The sequence below is a fragment of the Pleuronectes platessa genome, chromosome 10 (genome assembly GCF_947347685.1).
Source record: "Pleuronectes platessa chromosome 10, fPlePla1.1, whole genome shotgun sequence".
Taxonomy (NCBI): domain Eukaryota; kingdom Metazoa; phylum Chordata; class Actinopteri; order Pleuronectiformes; family Pleuronectidae; genus Pleuronectes; species Pleuronectes platessa.
Window position 1 is genome coordinate 14,350,855 of NC_070635.1, and position 19,917 is coordinate 14,370,771.

At 43.5% G+C, this 19,917-nt stretch overlaps 1 protein-coding gene and 2 long non-coding RNA genes across 3 annotated transcripts; 2 read left to right on the forward strand and 1 right to left on the reverse strand.

Annotated features, from left to right (window-relative positions):
• Positions 1 to 794: 794 nt before the first annotated feature.
• Positions 795 to 3,618, reverse strand: LOC128449006 (uncharacterized). Its single transcript, XR_008339839.1, has 5 exons — positions 3,511 to 3,618; positions 2,920 to 3,102; positions 2,022 to 2,300; positions 1,306 to 1,453; positions 795 to 1,075 (listed from the first exon to the last, which is right to left on the reverse strand). It is a non-coding gene; the product is annotated as an uncharacterized LOC128449006 (long non-coding RNA).
• Positions 3,619 to 12,379: 8,761 nt separating this feature from the next.
• Positions 12,380 to 13,303, forward strand: LOC128449007 (uncharacterized). The gene is made up of 3 exons (XR_008339840.1): positions 12,380 to 12,455; positions 12,936 to 13,010; positions 13,183 to 13,303. It is a non-coding gene; the product is annotated as an uncharacterized LOC128449007 (long non-coding RNA).
• Positions 13,304 to 16,383: 3,080 nt separating this feature from the next.
• LOC128449008 (chemerin-like receptor 1) lies at positions 16,384 to 19,643 on the forward strand. The gene is made up of 2 exons (XM_053431956.1): positions 16,384 to 16,535; positions 17,432 to 19,643. Exon 2 carries the CDS (start codon positions 17,443 to 17,445, stop codon positions 18,577 to 18,579), a length of 1,137 nt encoding a protein of 378 aa, XP_053287931.1. The 5' UTR covers positions 16,384 to 16,535; positions 17,432 to 17,442; the 3' UTR covers positions 18,580 to 19,643.
• The last annotated feature ends 274 nt before the right edge of the window (positions 19,644 to 19,917 follow it).

Here is a 19,917-nt window from a genome sequence, read left to right on the forward strand (position 1 = left end):
TTATATCCAAGTGTGAGGCTGTCCTGGCACATGGAAATAAGATATATATATATTGTTTGTATTAGCTTTCCCTCAGTTTAGTACTTGCACTTCTTGAAAAGCTCTATATAAATAAGATGTATTAATGTTTATACATTGCCCTCTAGTATATGTTTTCCTAAAAGTCACTGTAGATACAGAAATAACAGTATGGTTCAGGTGACAGTAAGTGGAAGCTGAAGGTAATTTCCATGTGCTCAAGAGAAACATAACGTGACGATATAGTTGATTTCTGATAGAAGGCCCTGCCTCATTCATTGTAGTATTAATGTGTTTGAATAAGTCAGGCTGCCGATTACCAGCTACTGATTAAAGTCAAACAGATATTGCTATCCTCTGTGTTGATTTCTTTAATGTTAAGAATGTTTCTCATAAGACCTTATCAGATTGCATTGTGAAACATCTGGGTCACCTAATTTTAGTGTAAACAAGATGGTGAACTCTTGACTAATGACTAATTTTGCACTGAAACACAAACTTGATGTTACACATCTTAAACAATGATATGGGCGCCACTTAGACAACCAGACCTGTGTGCTTTGCTGTGACTATAAATGGCTGGAACCTCAGATAAAGAAAGTTATTTTCTGACTTCCATAACTGAGGCATTCTCTACAGAATGTAATGTGCCCATTCTACTTCAGATCCATTGAATCATTGTGTGTTTATGTTGCTTAAAGCAGAGCATTCACTGCTTTAATGTAATCAGCATCTTATCTGACAATATCATGGTGTAGAAGTGCAAGGAAATACCATTATGTTATGATCAATGTCATTTATTGTGCACAAACATTATATTAAGGCATCTGCTGGAAATGTTATGATCAACAATTCTCATGCAAAAAATACTTTAAAAACTACACAAATAGTGTTTTGGAGAGGGGGGTTTCAGAGGGAGGGGGCAGCTCTGGAGAAAGGTCTGTCAATCCAGGTCTGCTGCTTGGTGTGATGGAGACATGAGGTTAGCATCAGGAGCGGAGGCTGCAGGAGGGACCGTGGAGCTGAGGCACACCTGTACTGCTTCTCTTGAGAAGAACTGAAGGACACAAACAAACCATAGTGTTAAATTATGAAGATGGTTCCCTCTGATTTTTTTTTAACATAAACGTCAGACAGGCCACTAAAAACTAAAAATGCTGAAGCTAACAGATACCACACAGCAAGCTAATGCCTTCCTAAGGCTGCCAGGGAGTAGCATGAGTAGCATTGTAGCAAGAGAGTGTAGCTAATCACAGCCCTCACAGTTCTTCATCAGTGGAGAAGTACCTCGCCATGTTTTCATCTTCAGAGGAGTCATCCAAAGACTGTGCTGCTGTTCCAGAATATGTCAGGCCCGCTGCAGCCTGCTGGGCTTGAACTCTGAGCACGCAGAGTAGGCCCTCACGTCCCCTCTCAGTAAATGCATCAGTACTGCCTGAGAATATATGATAAAAGACAAAAACGTCTCAATTGTGCGTTTGTGTGTATGTATACATACACACATACAAGGCTTTCTTTTCTACAGAAATATTTTTCCTGAGTTGATGACTCTGCTTATTGCCATCTAGAATGTGAAACCAAATATATTTTTTGGTGTACCCATACAAGATGTCCAATGTAACACCAATAAAATCCAATCTACTACACTACGGTTTTAATGCCTCTGCAATAGCGAGTCGCCGGAGGCATAACTGCATGTTTTCGGATTGTCTAACTTTGTATTTGTCTTAAAGTAAAAAGGTCAAGGCCACACTGACCTCATCTTATGGTTTCAGTTGTCAAGAGATACAGTGTCATTTATATGAGAGAAAATATGTAGAAATATGTAGACGGACACTGCTCTGGTTAGCGGAGTCATACAACGCAGTGCGATAATTCTAGTGTAGTTTTTTTGTAATAAATGGGTTATCTATTTTTACAATCTACAAAAAGTTATCTATACATTTGGTCACAGAATGTTACACAAATAAATTGGCATTAAAGTTGGCATCTTGCTGTCTCACCAGTCTGACGATGCAGCTGAAGCGTCCATCAAGGGCTTTCTGCAGGTAATTTGGATTGTTTGTTTCTTTTGACGAGGAGAATAACATGAATTCATACCGATATCAGTTTACAATCAAACCTTTTTGTGTTAACCTTGTTTAAACAGAGTCAAAGGACATTGTACAACAATGACACATATTTTTCCACAGTACCTGTCGTTCACTACTGAACTTCTGACACCCATTACTGGACTGTGTCTTCCTGTAGAGTGGTGATGTTCTCAACGTTCTTTTCACAGTCTGTCAAAACAAAATTAGAGTTACAAATGTTAATGCCCCACAACCCATTGCAGATACGGTTGTATTTGCACACCACATCGGATCAAAACAAAACTGCAGTCTGTGAAACAAGCAGTTTTGGTAGATATAAGGGAAATGCTAATATTTCTACATGAAACATATTCAGTCCCTTAAGCAAAATAACAATGATGGCAGGCCGCAACCTCGATGCCTTCGTCTGCTTTGCTTACAGACTAGTTTGCGGAGTCTCGTGCTGCCGTCCACTGACCGATACATCATCGCTCTTTTCTGAAACTAATGAAGGCAAATTCACACATGTAGACAGAAATAAACAGTATAAATTAAAAGGTGTAAATATTGCTAACATTATGTTTGATGGGGGTCATCATTATACATAACAGAGGAAAACTTTGCACATGTATTCCTTAAATTTACTTGCCTTCCTGTGGAAAAAGTTGTTTTCCTAGTTAAACAATCACAGCAGGGAAGCATGATTGATCAAAATTCTTTCAGTGTGATATTAACTTGTATTTCAGCAAGTGTACTTTGGGGATTTAATAAAAATGTATATTTGGCAAATTATATAAAATGTTTTTTCTGGTATGTAACTTAAAAGTACCTCTTTAATGGTAGGATCATTTCTCTCCCTCATCTTCCTCGTGGTACATGGATGATGGTAGTGGGCTCAACCCGGCTTCTCTTTCTCTCCAGGCTGCCCTTCCTGCTCTTCATCAAGCAAAACAAACTGTTTGGTCCAAGTTGTTGACGTTAATGAAACTCCTGTAGCTTCACTTGGATCCTCCTTGATTAAAAAACAGAACATAGCAATTGTTTTATAAAATGAATCGCAACTCCATAACATGGAAACATTATTGTCATAGTGCATACTATACATTAAACCAAATTGACCTGATATTGTGGAGTAATGGTAGACAAATACACTCCTTATTAATCTAAAGCATTCATAAATCAAATTCATGTTTATATTTATATTGTAGCGTCCCTCAATGATGAGCTAAGCGTCTTGAACTGCTTTCAACAACCATGTATTCACCTCCCAGGTAGCACAGGCTACCGTGGGCTGAAGCATGTGGCTAACAATGGCGTATTAGCTGATGAACAGCGTCCATAGTGTGGATTGACGGACTCTCTCCGCACTCGGACTGTAAACCTAGATCGTAACGATCTTTAAAAACAATAAACTACTTACCTGACAGAAGGAAGATGACATCGTGGTCTTCCAAGCGCACCGTGTTTATGACGCAGCCCCGAGTTAAAGGGCTGGTTGTTTACAAATAGGGTTTTTACGACAGCCACACGTCATGTCCGCTCGCGCACTCGGTCCGCTCGCGCACTCGGGCCGCTCGGCTCGCGCCACTCGGGCCGGTCGCGCACTCGGGCCGGCCTCGGTATAAACAGACTCGCAGGTTCCTTCTCATTAGAGATGTAATCTAGCCTCAAATATTACTATTATATAACATGAATAACATTCACGATCACTGAAGGACACCACGCAGGGACTGTGATTTAAACACCAAGCTGCGCCCGTGGTGCCATGGCAACCATCATAGCAACGATAAAAACATGCGTGATAACTATTAAAATATTTATCATAAGCACGAACTGGCTGAAGACTGTGGAAGCAAAGAGCACATTTCTCGCTAGAAATGGTGTCAGAATGTATTTTTATGCCCAAACTAAGTTACAAAATTATATTTTTATCTGAAAAAACAAGGAATCTCCGCCATGTTTTCCTCTCCGCAGACGGGAGCTTGAGAGTCACGTGACGTGAGAACACGCCAATGCAAAACAATGGGAGGACTAAATGTTACCATCTCACAATCTGAGAGGCCAGATTGTGAGATGGTAACGTCGGTCCAAGTGGACCAACGTTACCATTGAACATTTTCTGATGAGACTGGGTTGCAATAAACAGTCCGTCTAATTCTGTGTCTATTTCGTGCGCTGTTTTCCGTGTCTGTGTCTGACCTGTCCTGCACATTCTTGCATAATGGTTCTGCTTTCCACATTTGTTGCATGTTGCTCCATATGCAGGACATTAGCGTGGTTGGTGTGACTTCCCACAATTTCGGCATATTGTGCTCGGTCCTTTTGCTTTGCATGTATGTTGCTGAAGGTTTCACTTTATTCAGTGTTTGCTTGTCCCATGTTTTACGTTCGTGTAGCACGTGCACCGCTGTCTCATTTCTGGATGCGCCCATAGCCTGTATCTGAGCCTTCGCGGTCTCTGCAGCGCGACACGTGTCTATCGCTCTCTCCAACGTGAGATTAGGCTCTCTCAAAAGTCTCTCCTTTAAGCGCAGATCGCTCAGGCTGAACACAATCTTGTCTCTGATCATGTCATTCTCCGAGGCGCCAAATTCACAGTCTTTACTTTTCTTCTTCAGTTCAGTTACATGCTTTTCAATTGTTACGTCCTCAGCTATAGGATGCGCCCAAAACTGGTATCGTTCAAACACTGTATTTTTCTTCGGTAAACAGTATGCTTTGAAGGCTGCCAGAATTCCACTCACTGTTTCATTATCCTCGTTGTCAAGATTCTTTTCAAGCGTGTTGTAGACTTCCAGTGCCTCTTCACCCAGTGCATGCAGTAGAATTGCTACCTGGATCTTCTTGTCCTTTCCTTCTGCACCACTCGCGGTCATATATATTTGGAAGCGCTGTTCCCATCGTCTCCAATTTTCTCCCAAGTTGCCGGTTAACACCAACGGCGACGGTAGATTAAACCAAGGGAGTAGGTTTGATTTGGACATTGGTGGGGTCCGTGGGATATGAAAGTGCTTCCTAAAGTTGATAGGTTTTTTTTGTATTCGCAATGATAATTGAAAAAAAAATCAATAAATCGGCTTAATTAACATGTTTATAATGCATATCTGAATATCAAAAGAGAATATGCATTCTGTAATGTTATAGGTTAAAGCAACTAATGAAAGAAAATTAGTCAACTTAGAAGAGTTTTCAACTTTACTCTGGTGCAACTGTAAACAACATCAACAACATTGTAAATAAATATTTTTGAAATAATACAACAACAGGTGTATCACTAAATGAACAGGTCAGTATAATTTCCTGCTGGGCATTTCTTCCTCCAGTGCCCATGAGCCAGCTGCAGGGTCATCAGCCAGGAATCACTAATACTAACATATACACAGATTAGTGTCCATTGTGCTCTTCCTATTTGAAAGAACCAAACACATGCCTACGTCTTTCTGTAACAGAAATGAACTGCTGATGGATTTCTTTAAGGTCAATGTTGTCCAGTGTCTCCTGATGGACATGGCACACTGCAAGATTGTTCAATCTGACTTGAGTCATGGTGGTTCTCAGCCATGTTTTAAGCCTCCTGAGAGCACTGAAACTTCTTTCAGCCTCAGCTGATGCAACTGGTATGACTAAAAGCAGCCTGATAAGGGACTCAACCTGATCAAACAGACCTCTCACTTCAACTGTCAATCCTCTCATTATTTCTGCCACTTCAACACTTTCCTGATTGCTTGTTTAATGTGCCAAGCTCATGCACCCACTGTAAGGAATCATTGATCAAGGGACTGGCTCTGCATGCAGACTGCGTAATCAGGTTAAGACAGTGTGCCCCACAATGCACATACAACGCTAACGGTTGCTGTCTCTTCAGTTCTGCTTGTGCTCCAGAATATTTGCCTGACATATTAGCAGCACCATCATATGTCTGGCCTCTTAACCCAGAAATGGGAATATTGAGCCTCAAGAGGACATCCTCAGCCATTCTTGCAATCTCCACTCCAGTAGTACCAGGGACCTCATACAAACCAATGAAAACCTCCCGTGGTACCAGGTCATGGTCCACATATCTAAAACAAATAGCCTCTTGTTCTGTTCCTGTGACATCTTGTGTGCCATCAATGATGAGTGAATACTGCAAAACTGGTAGCATCTGGATGGATTGTGCAATACTCCTGACAATACAGTTTCCTAGCATCTGCAAAACCTCGTTTTGCACTTGAGGAGAGGTATAGTCATGACAGCGAGCTAACCAAGTACTGAGACTTACATCATCCCTGGCTTTAAATTTCAGAAGTTGAAATAGATTGCCATCTTTTGTCTCATGGCCTCGCAGTGCTATGCCCTGCCTGGCAAGGTACTGTATTGATCCTACAATATTTTGTAGGCAGTACCTAGCATCCTCTTGTTGCTGTGCCCATGCACTTGAGAGCTGCGAATCTATTGGGCTTCCCTCTTGAGCACTAACTGTCATGGCATGATGGTGGGATTTGGTATTTTGATGCCGCTGAAAACTGGCAAGTGCATTCTTCTAATTATTAAATCCCTTTGACGAAAAGGCAGGGTCTACCTTTTTATATAGTGTGCTTTTCTTTATAGTGTATGTTTTCACACAGTGAAAACAGAGAACCCCTTTGATGGAGGGGCTATAGTGCAGCCATGGATACTGCTTGAACCAACTCTCTTGAAAATGGAGGAGCTTGTGTGGCAGCTGTTGAACTGGAATGTAATTTGGGTGAGGTTGGTTTGGTTTGTCCAGAATATCTTCTTGAATGCTGACACTCTCCCTGACCCTATCCTTGGCACTCTCCCTGCTGCTCTCTCCATTTGGATCAGTTTCCTAAGAAATCACAGTATACATTTGACCACGCTGTAGCAACTACTGCAAACACACTATTAATATAGGCCTATTGTTATTCAGGTCATAATCAGACTAATATTTGACACAATGCTGAATCTCATGACTAACATATTAATCATTATCGAACCTCACCTGTGATTTTCCAGCCTCTCTTCCATCTCCTCCAGCCTCTCCTTCTCTAGCCTCTCCTTCATCTTCTACAGCATCTCCTCCTCTGTCTCCTTCTCTATCCTCTCCTCCAGTCTCTCCTTCTCTATCCTCTCCTCCAGTCTCTCCTTCTCTATCCTCTCCTCCTCTATCTCCTCCAGTCTCTCCTCCTCCAGTCTCTCCTCCTCTATCTCCTCCAGTCTCTCCACTGTCTGTCACCTGACAGAAGTATGTTGATGCATGACATATGAACAGATATAACAGGGTACATACATGGGTAGACAAAATGTTCACACAATTATTATGTTTTATTGTTTATAATATTTATTTATTTATTATATGAGCATCTGCAATGTGCTTGTTGTTACTGTAAATGAGAGGGAAACCTTGAAGGAAAATAAAGGTTATTAAATTTAATTAATGTTTATTTATCCCAAAAATTTTTTTTAAACCATTGCTCCCTTTCCACACAAATAAAACATGAAAATAATGGTAGGCCTATACCTTAAAATGCGGATCTCTTTGGCATTATAGCCTATGCTGACTAATAATCAATATCAGTATTGTTATGGCTCTAAAATATATAACCTTTTAATTAACTTACACGTTGACTTCTAAAGAAGTCTCTTATGTCCAGTTTTCGTTTCTTCGACATCCTACACACACACACACACGCACAGCGCGCGCACGCACAAGCATAAAACACACACAAATTTAAGTGTTACTGCAAATGACATCACTGATATTAAAATCCGTCTCGCTGACGTGACCGAAGGCAGAACTTACACTCGCAGATGCAGATATTAGCTATGCACTGAGGCGTCCTGTTGCTCCTCCTGTCTGGGACTAGCAAGTTGCCGGTAGCTTTTTTCTTTTTTTAACAAGCAGATGGAGTGACAGCGGGGACGGCCAATCAGGTTGAATATAGGTTTGCGGGAAACCGCTACAGCCAATCAAAGCGCGATAGTTGTTTAGAGGCGGGACTTCTATCAGAGACTGATTTTTAACCCTTTGCGTACTATAATTATTGCCTAAACAATACGGACAGCGGGTGTATTATTGGTAGGGACTACACAGTAGAGGCTGGATTTTGGTAGGGTCGGGACCCTACCGTCCCTATATAATCCTACGCCCTTGGATTAAACTGTTCCATTTTCAGTTAGCTGTTAGCTTTTCTCTCATCGCTAGTCTCCGTCCCGATACACGTTAGCTGTGGCTTCCTCTTCAGAAAAAAAAACCCCGGTGTATATTCCTCAGGCAAAATGACGAATTGGACCACTTCTGACACCATGTAATGGTTTGTTATAACCACTGGAGACCGGAATGAAGGTAATGAGATGACTTCTTTATTGCGTGCCTCAGCTCCAGAATACAGCAGCATCAAGTGCGTTCCCAGACGCCTCACATTGAACACCTTGTGTAACCCTCCACTACTGTTGAGAACCCGGAACAGTGTTAGTGCGCGGCACTATATCCTACAGGCCGTTGACCCAATGTGGGCCGTTCTGGTCCGCTCTGTTTTTTTTTTTTCTTGTTTTTTTTCTCTTCTTCCTCTCTAAATTCCCTCCAATTGGGCCGGCCAATTGGCTACAGAGGGCTAGCAGTGTGTTGCCAGCATCGACACATATTATTGGTCTATTGTTTGTCATTGCCTCTCCTGGAACCGTCACCTTATCGTGGTGGAGAGGTTTGCGTGTCCCTGTGAACCTGAGGGCTGTGTTGTCTGGAGCCTTGTGCTCCTGGTAGGGTCTCTCATGGCAGAGTGGTCTCAGGTGAGGGGCCAGACTAAGAATGGTTCAAAAAGCCTCAATGAATATCGACGGAAGAGGAGATGTGACCCGGCCCGGAGGAAGCCCGGGGCCCCCGTCTGGAGCTAGGCCCAGACGGAGGGCTCGATGGCGAGCGCCTGGTGGCCGGGTTTGCCACGGAGCCCGGTCGGGCACAGCCCGAAGAAACTACGTGGCACCCCCCCTCTCTTCATCTCATGGGCCCACCACCTGTGGGAAGACCCGTTGGGGTCGGGTGCGCAGCCACATGGGTGGCAGCGAAGGTCAGGGGTCTCGACGGACCAGACCCGGGCGGCAGAAGCTGGCTCTGGGGACGTGGAACGTCACCTCGCTGTGGGGAAAGGAGCCGGAGCTTGTGAGGGAGGTGGAGCACTACCAGTTAGATCTGGTGGGGCTTACCTCCACGCACAGTCTCGGCTCTGGTACCGTACTCCTGGATAAGGGTTGGACTCTATTCTTCTCCGGAGTTGCCAAGGGCGTGAGGCGCCGGGCGGGTGTGGGGATACTCATAAATCCCCGGCTGAGCGCCGCGGTGTTGGAGTTTACCCCGGTAGACGAGAGGGTCGCCTCCCTGCGCCTAAGGGTTGTAGGGGGGAAAACTCTGACTGTTGTTTGTGCGTATGCACCAAACAGCAGCTCAGAGTACTCGGCTTTCTTGGAGACCCTGAATGGAGTCCTGCATGGGGCTCCAGTAGGGGACTCCGTAGTTCTGCTGGGTGACTTCAACGCCCACGTGGGCAACGATGGAGATACCTGGAGAGGCGTGGTGGGGAGGAACGGCCTCCCTGATCTGAACCCGAGCAGTCGTTTCTTATTGGACTTCTGTGCTAGTCATGGATTATCCATAACAAACACCAAGTTCGAACATAAGGGTGCTCATAAGTGTACCTGGTACCAGAGTACCCTAGGCCGAAGATCAATGATCGATTTTGTGATCGTGTCATCTGATCTGAGGCCGCATGTTTTGGACACTCGGGTAAAGAGAGGGGCGGAACTGTCAACCGACCACCATCTGGTTGTGAGTTGGATCAGGGAATGGGGGAAATTTCCGGATAGACCTGGTAAGCCCAAACGAGTAGTGCGGGTGAACTGGGAACGTCTGGAGGAGGCCCCCGTCCTAGGTATCTTCAACTCACACCTCCGGCGGAGTCTTTCTGGCATTCCTGTGGAGGTTGGGGACATTGAGCCGGAGTGGGCAGTGTTCAAAGCCTCCATTGCTGAAGCTGCGGCGGCTAGCTGTGGCCTCAGGGTCTTAGGTTCCTCAAGGGGCGGTAACCCTCGGACACCGTGGTGGACACCGGTGGTCAGGGAAGCCGTCCGATTGAAGAAGGAGGCCTTCCGGGATATGATATCCTGGAGGACTCCTGACTCGGTTGCAGGGTACCGACAGGCCCGAAGGGCTGCAGCTGCTGCCGTGTCGGAGGCTAAGCAGCGGGTGTGGGAGAAGTTCGGAGAGGTCATGGAGAAGGACTTTCGGTCGGCACCAAAGTGTTTCTGGAAGACTATCCGGCACCTCAGGAGGGGGAAACGGGGAACCATCCAAGCTGTGTACAGTAAGGATGGGACTCTGTTGACCTCAACTGAGGAGGTCGTCGGACGTTGGAAGGAACACTTTGAGGAACTCCTGAATCCGAATAACACGCCCTCTATGTTGGAGGCAGAGCTCGAGGTTGATGGTGTTTCGTCGTCAATTTCCCTGGTGGAGGTCACTGAGGTAGTCAAACATCTCCGCAGTGGCAAAGCCCCAGGGATTGATGAGATCCAGCCAGAAATGCTAAAGGCTCTGGGTGTTGAGGGGCTGTCATGGTTGACACGCCTATTCAACATCGCGTGGGAGTCGGGTACAGTGCCAAAGGAGTGGCAAACCGGGGTGGTGGTCCCCCTGTTCAAAAAGGGGGACCAGAGAGTGTGTACCAATTATCGGGGTATCACACTCCTCAGCCTCCCTGGTAAAGTCTACTCCAAGGTGCTGGAAAGGAGGGTTCGGCCGATCGTCGAACCTCAGATTGAAGAGGAACAATGCGGTTTTCGCCCCGGACGTGGAACTACGGACCAGCTCTTCACTCTCGCAAGGATCCTGGAGGGGGCCTGGGAGTATGCCCATCCGGTCCACTTGTGTTTTGTGGATCTGGAGAAGGCGTATGACCGGGTCCCCCGGGAGAAACTGTGGGAGGTGCTCCAGGAGTATGGTGTAAGGGGGTCTCTCCTCAGGGCCATCCAATCTCTGTACTCCCAAAGCGAGAGCTGTGTTCGGGTCCTCGGCAGCCAGTCAGTTTCGTTCTCAGTGGGTGCTGGTCTCCGCCAGGGCTGCGCCTTGTCACCAATCCTGTTTGTGATATACATGGACAGGATATCGAGGCGTAGTCGTGGTGGGGAGGGGTTGCAGTTCGGTGGTCTGAGGATCTCGTCACTGCTTTTTGCGGATGATGTGGTCCTCATTGGATCATCGGCTTGTGACCTTCAGCACTCACTGGATCGGCTGGCGGCCGAGTGTGAAGCGGCTGGGATGAGGATCAGCACCGCTAAATCTGAGGCCATGACTCTTAGCAGGAAACCGATGGATTGCTTACTCCGGGTAGGAAATGAGTCCTTAGCCCAAGTGAAGGAGTTCAAGTACCTCGGGGTCTTGTTCGCGAGTGAGGGTACTATGGAGCGTGAGATTGGCCGGAGAATCGGAGCAGCGGGGGCGGTATTGCGTTCGCTTTACCGCACCGTTGTAACGAAAAGAGAGCTGAGCCGCAAGGCAAAGCTCTCGATCTACCGGTCGATCTTCGTTCCTATCCTCACCTATGGTCATGAGGGCTGGGTGATGACCGAAAGGACGAGATCGCGGGTACAAGCGGCCGAGATGAGTTTTCTCAGAAGGGTGGCTGGCGTCTCCCTTAGGGATAGGGTGAGAAGCTCAGTCATCCGTGAGGGACTCGGATTAGAGCCGCTGCTCCTTTACTTAGAAAGGAGTCAGCTGAGGTGGTTCGGGCATCTGGTAAGGATGCCCACTGGGCGCCTCCCTTGGGAGGTGTTTCAGGCACGTCCAGTGGGGAGGAGACCTCGGGGAAGACCCAGGACTAGGTGGAGAGATTATATCTCAACACTGGCCTGGGAACGCCTCGGGATCCCCCCGTCAGAGCTGGTCAATGTGGCCCGGGAAAGGGAAGTCTGGGGCCCCCTGCTTGAGCTGCTCCCCCCGCGACCCGACCCCGGATAAGCGGATGACGATGAGATGAGATGATGTTTGTCATTGTCAATCAGTCATGGGCTGACAGGCTCAGAAAGCCCTGACAGTGCTGTCAATCACAACACAAACCAGGGTGGGGCGGGACCTCATGGCATTGGCGGGGGGAGTCGCCGGACGGGCTGCTGCTGAGACAGAAACTTAAAATGGATAATAAGAGTAAAAAGCGCCCGGGTGGCGCTGAGAAGCATCGGGAAAAAAAGCTGAAGTCTCTGTGGGTGGAGGCTGCTAAATGTGCCAAACTGACAGACCTGTTTGGTGCCAGGTTCACCAGCCCAGCAGCAGCAGGTGCGCCGGGAGACGAGCGAGGAGGACTCGACAATGATGAGCGAGTGGAGGCAGACGTGGTAAGTAACGTTGGCCTGGGGCTGGCTAGGCTACATTTTTGAGACATGTCCAAAACAAAGTAGAAAACGTTTTTGATTTTGTTTTAAAATGCCGAATTGTGCTATTATGGGTTATTATTGTTCAGATGATTTAGCTAAGCTAGCTAAGAGCTGCTAACGTCGTTTACTGTTGCCATAGCTGAGCTGTAAATAGAGATGCAGAATCAAGCTGTATTGAAAACAGAATACAAGTAAACCTATAAGGAATAATTAGTTTAATTTGAAATATTTGCCATTGAATTTATTGTAATCTTTTAATTCATTTATTGTTTATTGAGGTGATAACTATTTAATAGGTATAATTTGTGTGTAAATGTTCCACTGATAAGGTGAGAAATATTTAATATTATTGTTATTATCACACAAGTTTTATTGTGCTTATGTGTTGATCCTTAATGGTGTGATCATGTACACTAAATGATCAATTATTCTCCATTACAGGTTGTTGTGATATATTTGAGGAGTCGTTCTCCCTCTGTTTTATATGTGGACATTTGGGACCACTGTTAGAATTTGGTAAGTTTATCATGTATTTTTTAATGTATAAATTCATTCTTCATAATTATAATAATTTTCAAAAGGTTTTAAAAGAAACACACATCCAAAAAGTTCTCAACTCTAGGTGCAGGACAGAGGAAAACATTTTCTTTATTTTTCAGACATTATAATGTATCCATGTCCTTCTCAGGTTGACCACTTGACATGTGAGAGCCTGAGGAGTTGTTCCCCCTCTGTCCATGTTCGAGGACTTGCTCTCTGTCTGCCTCCACTCTCTGCCTTCACTGTACCAAAGTTTGTCTGTTGAGTCTCCTCTTGTCTGGTGAGTTTATCATTTTTTATGTTTTATGAAATCATACTTAATTTGTGATGATTAGAGACATTATAATGTATCCATGTCCTTCTCAGGTTGACCACTTGACATGTGAGAGCCTGAGGAGTTGTTTTCCAGACACAGGTAGAGCTGGCAGGGGTGTCACCCTAAGCCTGCCCTTTTGGGCTGGGCTTCAGCTGCAGATCTAAAGGCTGCTTCCAGGGGCATGGGGCCCTCAGCCTTTGTTTTTCTTTGCTTCTGCACCTTACAACATACATCACACCTTATTTTCACACATCCAAACACTGTTAACACCACTGACGCGTAACATATTTTACACATCCCACTACGTAGTTAGAGCTATCTTGATTTGGAGTGAAATAAATTTACTTTTGGCTTGAGAGGTTTGTGTGTGGCCTCCCTTCTTGTTGCCATCTTTGAGATAGGGGGTAACAGTAGTATGCATGAGAGAAGACGCCGCGAGATTTGTGGACTTCTATGTGGTGTCCGCTGATAATGTAGTGGGCTGGTCTGGACAGACAATGCCAGGGCTGAATTTTGGTCCCAGTCCACCCCTGGGTATTACATAAGTTTATGGCTAAATTTGTGCAACACAAACACGACAGAGATGTTTTGAGATGTGGTTAAGGGAACCCGCTTCCTCCTGGGATTCGTCGTCCCCTTCACCATCATCGTCTCCTGCTATGCCGTCATCATCCATCGTCTCAGGAGGAACCGCACCCTGGCCAGCCAATCGAATTGCTCCTTCAAGATCATCGCTGCCGTCATCACCACTTTCTTGTTGGGCTGGGCGCAGTTTTACAGCATGACTGTAATCCAGCTGGTTTATCAGACGGCGATCCACTCAAGTGAAACATTAGTATTTTTGTTAGCTGCACCATGACAGCTGTAAGGGATGCACTGTGCCACTTTATCGGAAACAATAATTTCAGAACAGGTATTACATTAGTTTATGGCTAAATTTGTGCAACACAAACATGACAGAGATGTTGTAAGATGTGGTTGATAAAAGGGAACATTGTGTTTGTCATCTGTCTCATAGACTCCAGATGTTGATTTTGATGTCTTCATCCATATGTTGCATCAAAGACAGCAAGCAATGAAACTAGGAGTTTATAAGCCATGATCAGAGACTCTTTTTTACCATTAAATATGCAGTCACATGACCTACAAAACACAGTAATAAGGGACGTATGGAACAGGTTTAACTGAAAATAGCATCTAGTGTTAAATAGTGTTTGCCCATCACTGAGGATTATACAATGTTCATTTCCTAACTTCCCCTCGCACCCAACCCACTTACGCCTTTACTTGTGTACATGATAAAATACATTGACAGTGTGTGTGCGTGTGTGTTTGTGTGTGTGTGTGTCTGCATGCTTTGATAAACATGTTAATCAGCATTAGGACATGAGGGCTTGCCAAAGAACTATGTTACCACGAGATTGCTGTGGTTATTTTGAATTTGCATTTTAATGTTTCGTTTGAGCTTTGGATCATTGCTATTCGTTTTTAGATGGGACAATTTAATGCCTGTGCCCCCCACCCTGAAACCCTTAAATGCATCTTGTCAGTTTACCTTCATCATGGACAAAAATACAAATACTCACATTTCCAAAGCAAGAATCAATCAGTTCTCAAAGTTGTTGCTGATTAATTGAATGGAAACAACTGTAATAGCACACTTTTCTGTCTCATAATCTGAACCTCTGTATCAAAGATCCATTTTTATGTAAACAGTGTAAATGATAATTGTTTATTTTTGCCTTTTTTAACCCTACAGTGGGTTAAAAACTCTTTGACAAGTCCATACATGATGATGATGACTGTTATTGTGACACTTGTTGTAAACCATTATTTATATTATTAAAATATTATTTAGACTTAACCCTTTTTCTCACTTGTAATCTTCATCACATAATCACTTTAAAAACTGTAAAAAATATGTTTGTATTAGGAAAGGCAGCAAATCAGTGGCTGTTACGTGGTCAGGAAGTGGACATCAAGCATTTTGTATAAATATTCAGAATCATCTTTCTGTACCTTGATCCTTTATTATGATTATTCTTTTACATTATGCTGTGTTAATAGGTAATGAGCATATCATGTTTTCTCTGCCAAAAAAAGCAAATTATGAATGAATTAGTTAAGATATTAATGTCAATTTTATTTGCTTGTAGATTATTTTACAATTTTTAATACACAAGGAAAAATTTATAACACCTGGATTCTTCTGGATTCTTTTAAAATATTGTTTTATAGGTGTTTGGAGAGTATTATGAAATCCTCCATCATTATAAATTCTATTTTGGTGTAAAATATTATCTTAAGACATTTTTGTAGCAGAGCTCTGCTGCTTACAAGAAAAGAGAGGAGTCAAGAAGAACTGTGAATAATGGGAAGGTTTCAATCTCATGCAAACTGTAAACAGGGAATTGAGTTAAGTTAACCCTTGAAGTCCGCTCTGTCATTAAACAAGGCAGTGATGGTAGTAGTTAAATTAGTCGGTTGAAATCCTGTGTGTATGTTCTTCCTCCAAGGCATCACAAAACAAAAACAAGTGAAGCAGTGCCGGGAAGACAGGGACAGCATAATGTATTCATATCTGATAAACAGTACAAAACAGGATGCATGGCAACCAACACATGTGCAGTTGCTCTCATTAGAGTGTTTCAAATATATTCCCACTTCAGATGTCATGAATGGATCTACAGATGGTCTGCATGTCCAGCTTCAGCACGGAGTCAGCTTCTGTTCCAACTGTTTGGCAGCCTTGAGTTACTGACAGATGCTGATGTGAATTTCTAGTGGTGCAGGGCGGGGTGAAGTGAGGGGATAGTAAATGATGTAAGACTACATAGATGCTGTTTCACACTGTCAACACAAAACAAAAAGGAGCAGCATGTATTTTAAAGGTGCAGAACTGTAAGATGATCATAATATACATCATGTAGCTCATGTATCAGTTAAGACATTCATTTTGTCGACATGAAAGATGCGATTACACAGCGCAAACCGTGCGAGTGTGAGCGTGTGCATGAGATTTGATGGCTGGGAGGAGTTTCTTGTGTGCGTGCCACTTGTGGTTCCTCCTCAGTGGCAGTGACATATTACAACACACAGGGCAGATTATATTGACCTGTCAGAGTTTGATCAGGGAAACTTCTGCTGCAGATTCATCCTCAACAGACCGCGGGACTTAGAGAAAGGTACGTTACACTTGCCAGTTAACATGAGCTTAAATGGTGAAAAGGAACTATCACACCAAATTATTAGACCAAGATATACATGTTATGTTTGATTTGAATAATAAAGCATTCATTATTTTTTAATTTTTGATGCCTTTCTGGCTTGACAACCACTTCGAAAAAGATTTGTTTGTATATACATTCATGTAGATAAAGCCTGCTGTATGTATGTGGATGTAAATGTGATCACACAGTGGAGTAAAAGTAGAGTAAGTCTCCAGGAAACAGATGTAAGGTGTGTGTGTGTGTGTGTGTGTGTGTGTGTGTGTGTGTGTGTGTGTGTGTGTGTGTGTGTGTGTGTGTGTGTGTGTGTGTGTGTGTTTGTGTGTGAGTGTGAGTGCGTGTGCGTGTGCGTGTGTTTGTGCTCGTGTCTCAGGCGGTCAGGAAGATTATAGAAGGATCCAGGTTATCAAGCTTGACCCTAGTGTTGTTCTCTGCATCAAAAAAAAGTCTTTATATGCAATTATCTTTTCAAATGCGACAGAGGTGGTATTTAGGTACATGAAGTGGATTTTTATATTGTTTTATTATCAGTGGTTCTGTTTTTTTATTTTAAAGTTCTGTTGATCTGATGTTGATTTCACTCAGGAGAACCTGGTGTGCAGATTATATTAGGTGTGAAGCTTCCAGAGAAAATCATTTTGTTTTATTTCTTTTCTTGCGTGTGGAAGTTGGTGTCAGCATCCTCCCCAGGCCTTTTAGAGGAACTGACATAAGTGAAGCCTTTTTTTTGTGGAATGAATGTCCTGATTTTGAATTCCAGTTTTTCAAATGAGGTACATTTTTAATCTCATGTATTAATTATGGATTGCTATTGAACTCTAGGTTAACATTTAAATGTTTTGTTTTTGATTCAGGTTCAAAGGCAATGATGGAGCTAATGACTGCTACCCCTTTCTACGCCATGAACACATCAAACATCACTGGAAGAAACAACTCCTTGTACGAAGACGACGAAGACTATGACTACAAGGACGAACACGCTGAGCTGAGACATTCCCTCAAAATCATGACTCTCATTATTTTCAGCCTGGTCTTTGTTCTCGGTGTGTTGGGGAATGGAGTGGTTATCTGGGTGACGGGGTTCAAGATGAAGAAAACAATTAACACTGTTTGGTTCCTCAATCTCGCCGTGGCCGACTTCCTCTTTACGGCGTTCCTGCCCCTGGGTGTGACGTACATGGCTCTGGATTACCACTGGCCTTTTGGCAACTTTATGTGCAGACTCAATGCCCTTGTACTATCCTTGAACATGTTCACCAGTGTCTACATCCTGGTGGTGATCAGTGTGGACAGATGTGTGTCTGTGGTGTGGCCCGTCTGGGCCCAGAACCACCGAAGTGTACGCAAGGCTTCCTGCGTGAGTCTGGTTGTTTGGATACTGGCTCTGATTCTCAGCACTCCATACTTCATCTTTAGGGACACTGTGTCAGACCCTTACGATGAAGACATCGTCTACTGCTTCAGTAACTTTGCACTTTCTGACGACTATGAAACACCATCAGTGAAACAGCTGGGAGATTTTCGACATCAGACCATGACCATTACCCGCTTCCTCCTGGGATTCGTCGTCCCCTTCACCATCATCGTCTCCTGCTATGCCGTCATCATCCATCGTCTCAGGAGGAACCGCACCCTGGCCAGCCAATCGAGTCGCCCCTTCAAGATCATCGCTGCCATCATCGCCACTTTCTTCCTGTGCTGGGCACCGTTTTACAGCATGACTGTAATCCAGCTGGTTTATTACACGGCGATCAGTCCAAGTGAAACCTTGGGCCACATCATCACTATCGGTGACCCGATAGCAACCAGCCTGGCCTTTCTCAACAGCTGCCTGAACCCACTGCTGTATGTGTTCATGGGTAAAGATCTTAAGGAAAAAGTCCGCAAGTCCGTCCTGAACCTGTTGGAGACTGCCTTCCAGGAGGAAGAGACACACTCTTCCACAGACACAAAGTCAACAGACAGAGACAAGCAAGCTAGTAATACCAAAGAAGCAGATTAATGTATAAATTCTGCTGGAGAAAGCACATGTTTACCTTTACAGAAAATAGGATCTTATCACCAAAACTTCTTGAATTTCAAAAATCACCCAGAAGACATTGCAAAATATGTATTACATATGTGTATGGTTGAATGACAGAAAAACTGCGAGAAAAGGGAACTTAGTTCCTTCATCTTTCACATGCACGGCAAATTCTGATGCATCCTGTGACAAATTCTGAAAAATAGAGAATGCTATCTGTTGTTTAAGGGTAATCATTTAGATATATTAATAAAACAGTAAAAATTATATTTTGATGAAGAACATCATATATTTGTTTTAAATAAAGTTATGGTTAAGTTGAAATATAAATCTGCAGTGTAAAATAGTGCTGTGAACAAACAGGTTCATAGAAATTAATTTCACAACTTCCCCCTCATACCCAACCCCACCGACTGATGCCATTGTGTCTGTTTGTGTGTGTGTGAGTGTGAAAGAGAAATATTTGTTATTCAGCTTAAGGACTGATTCCTGAGAGACTAACAAAGAAATAATGTACTTTACCATTAGATTATCATGAATAAAGTAGCACCTGCATTGTAATCTTGCATAGAACAGCTTCATTAGATCTTTAAATCATTGCCAGTTGTTTTGGGGGATTTCGGGATGTCTTTTTTTTGTCTTTTGATGATGATGATTGCTGTTATTTTGATCACCACCTTTTTTGTCACCACCATTATTTCCATTATCAAAATATCCTCAGGACTTGACCCCCTTTTCTCTCAAAATGTTAATTTAATTTTTTTCTTATAATAGCACATTAAACTGTGACAAATATGTTTTGCTATATAAGGCTGCAAATCACTTATTATAAGTTGCTTTAATCATGATATATATATACAATAATTTAATGTCTTTTAACATAGGAAAAATACTTTTTTAGAATGGTTTGGCATCAGGGCAAATTTTGTTTAGTATTAAAATTCATTTCAAATTTTTGGACTCTTTGATTGCTTCGATATTCTCCACTGATGCAAAGGACCGGCTCCTGTGAGCCTAATAAAGACATATGTTTCTGACTACAACTTTGTCCTTTTGTGAGAGTCTGTAAACTCATCCTGAGAATGTGTGTGCTGTGTTAAATCTCTTTGTCTAGTGTCAAACACTTCAATGTACAAGATACATGAAAATCCCTCTGGTGTTAAAAGTCTTTTGAAAAACTATCTTCATAACATTTACTGTGCAGCAGACGGAGCCATTGTGCACAACATCCAGTAATTTTCTCAGACAGGATAATTAACTGGAGGAGATAATAAAGAATATCTTCAGTATGTTTTTGCGCCTGATAGACTGTAACTA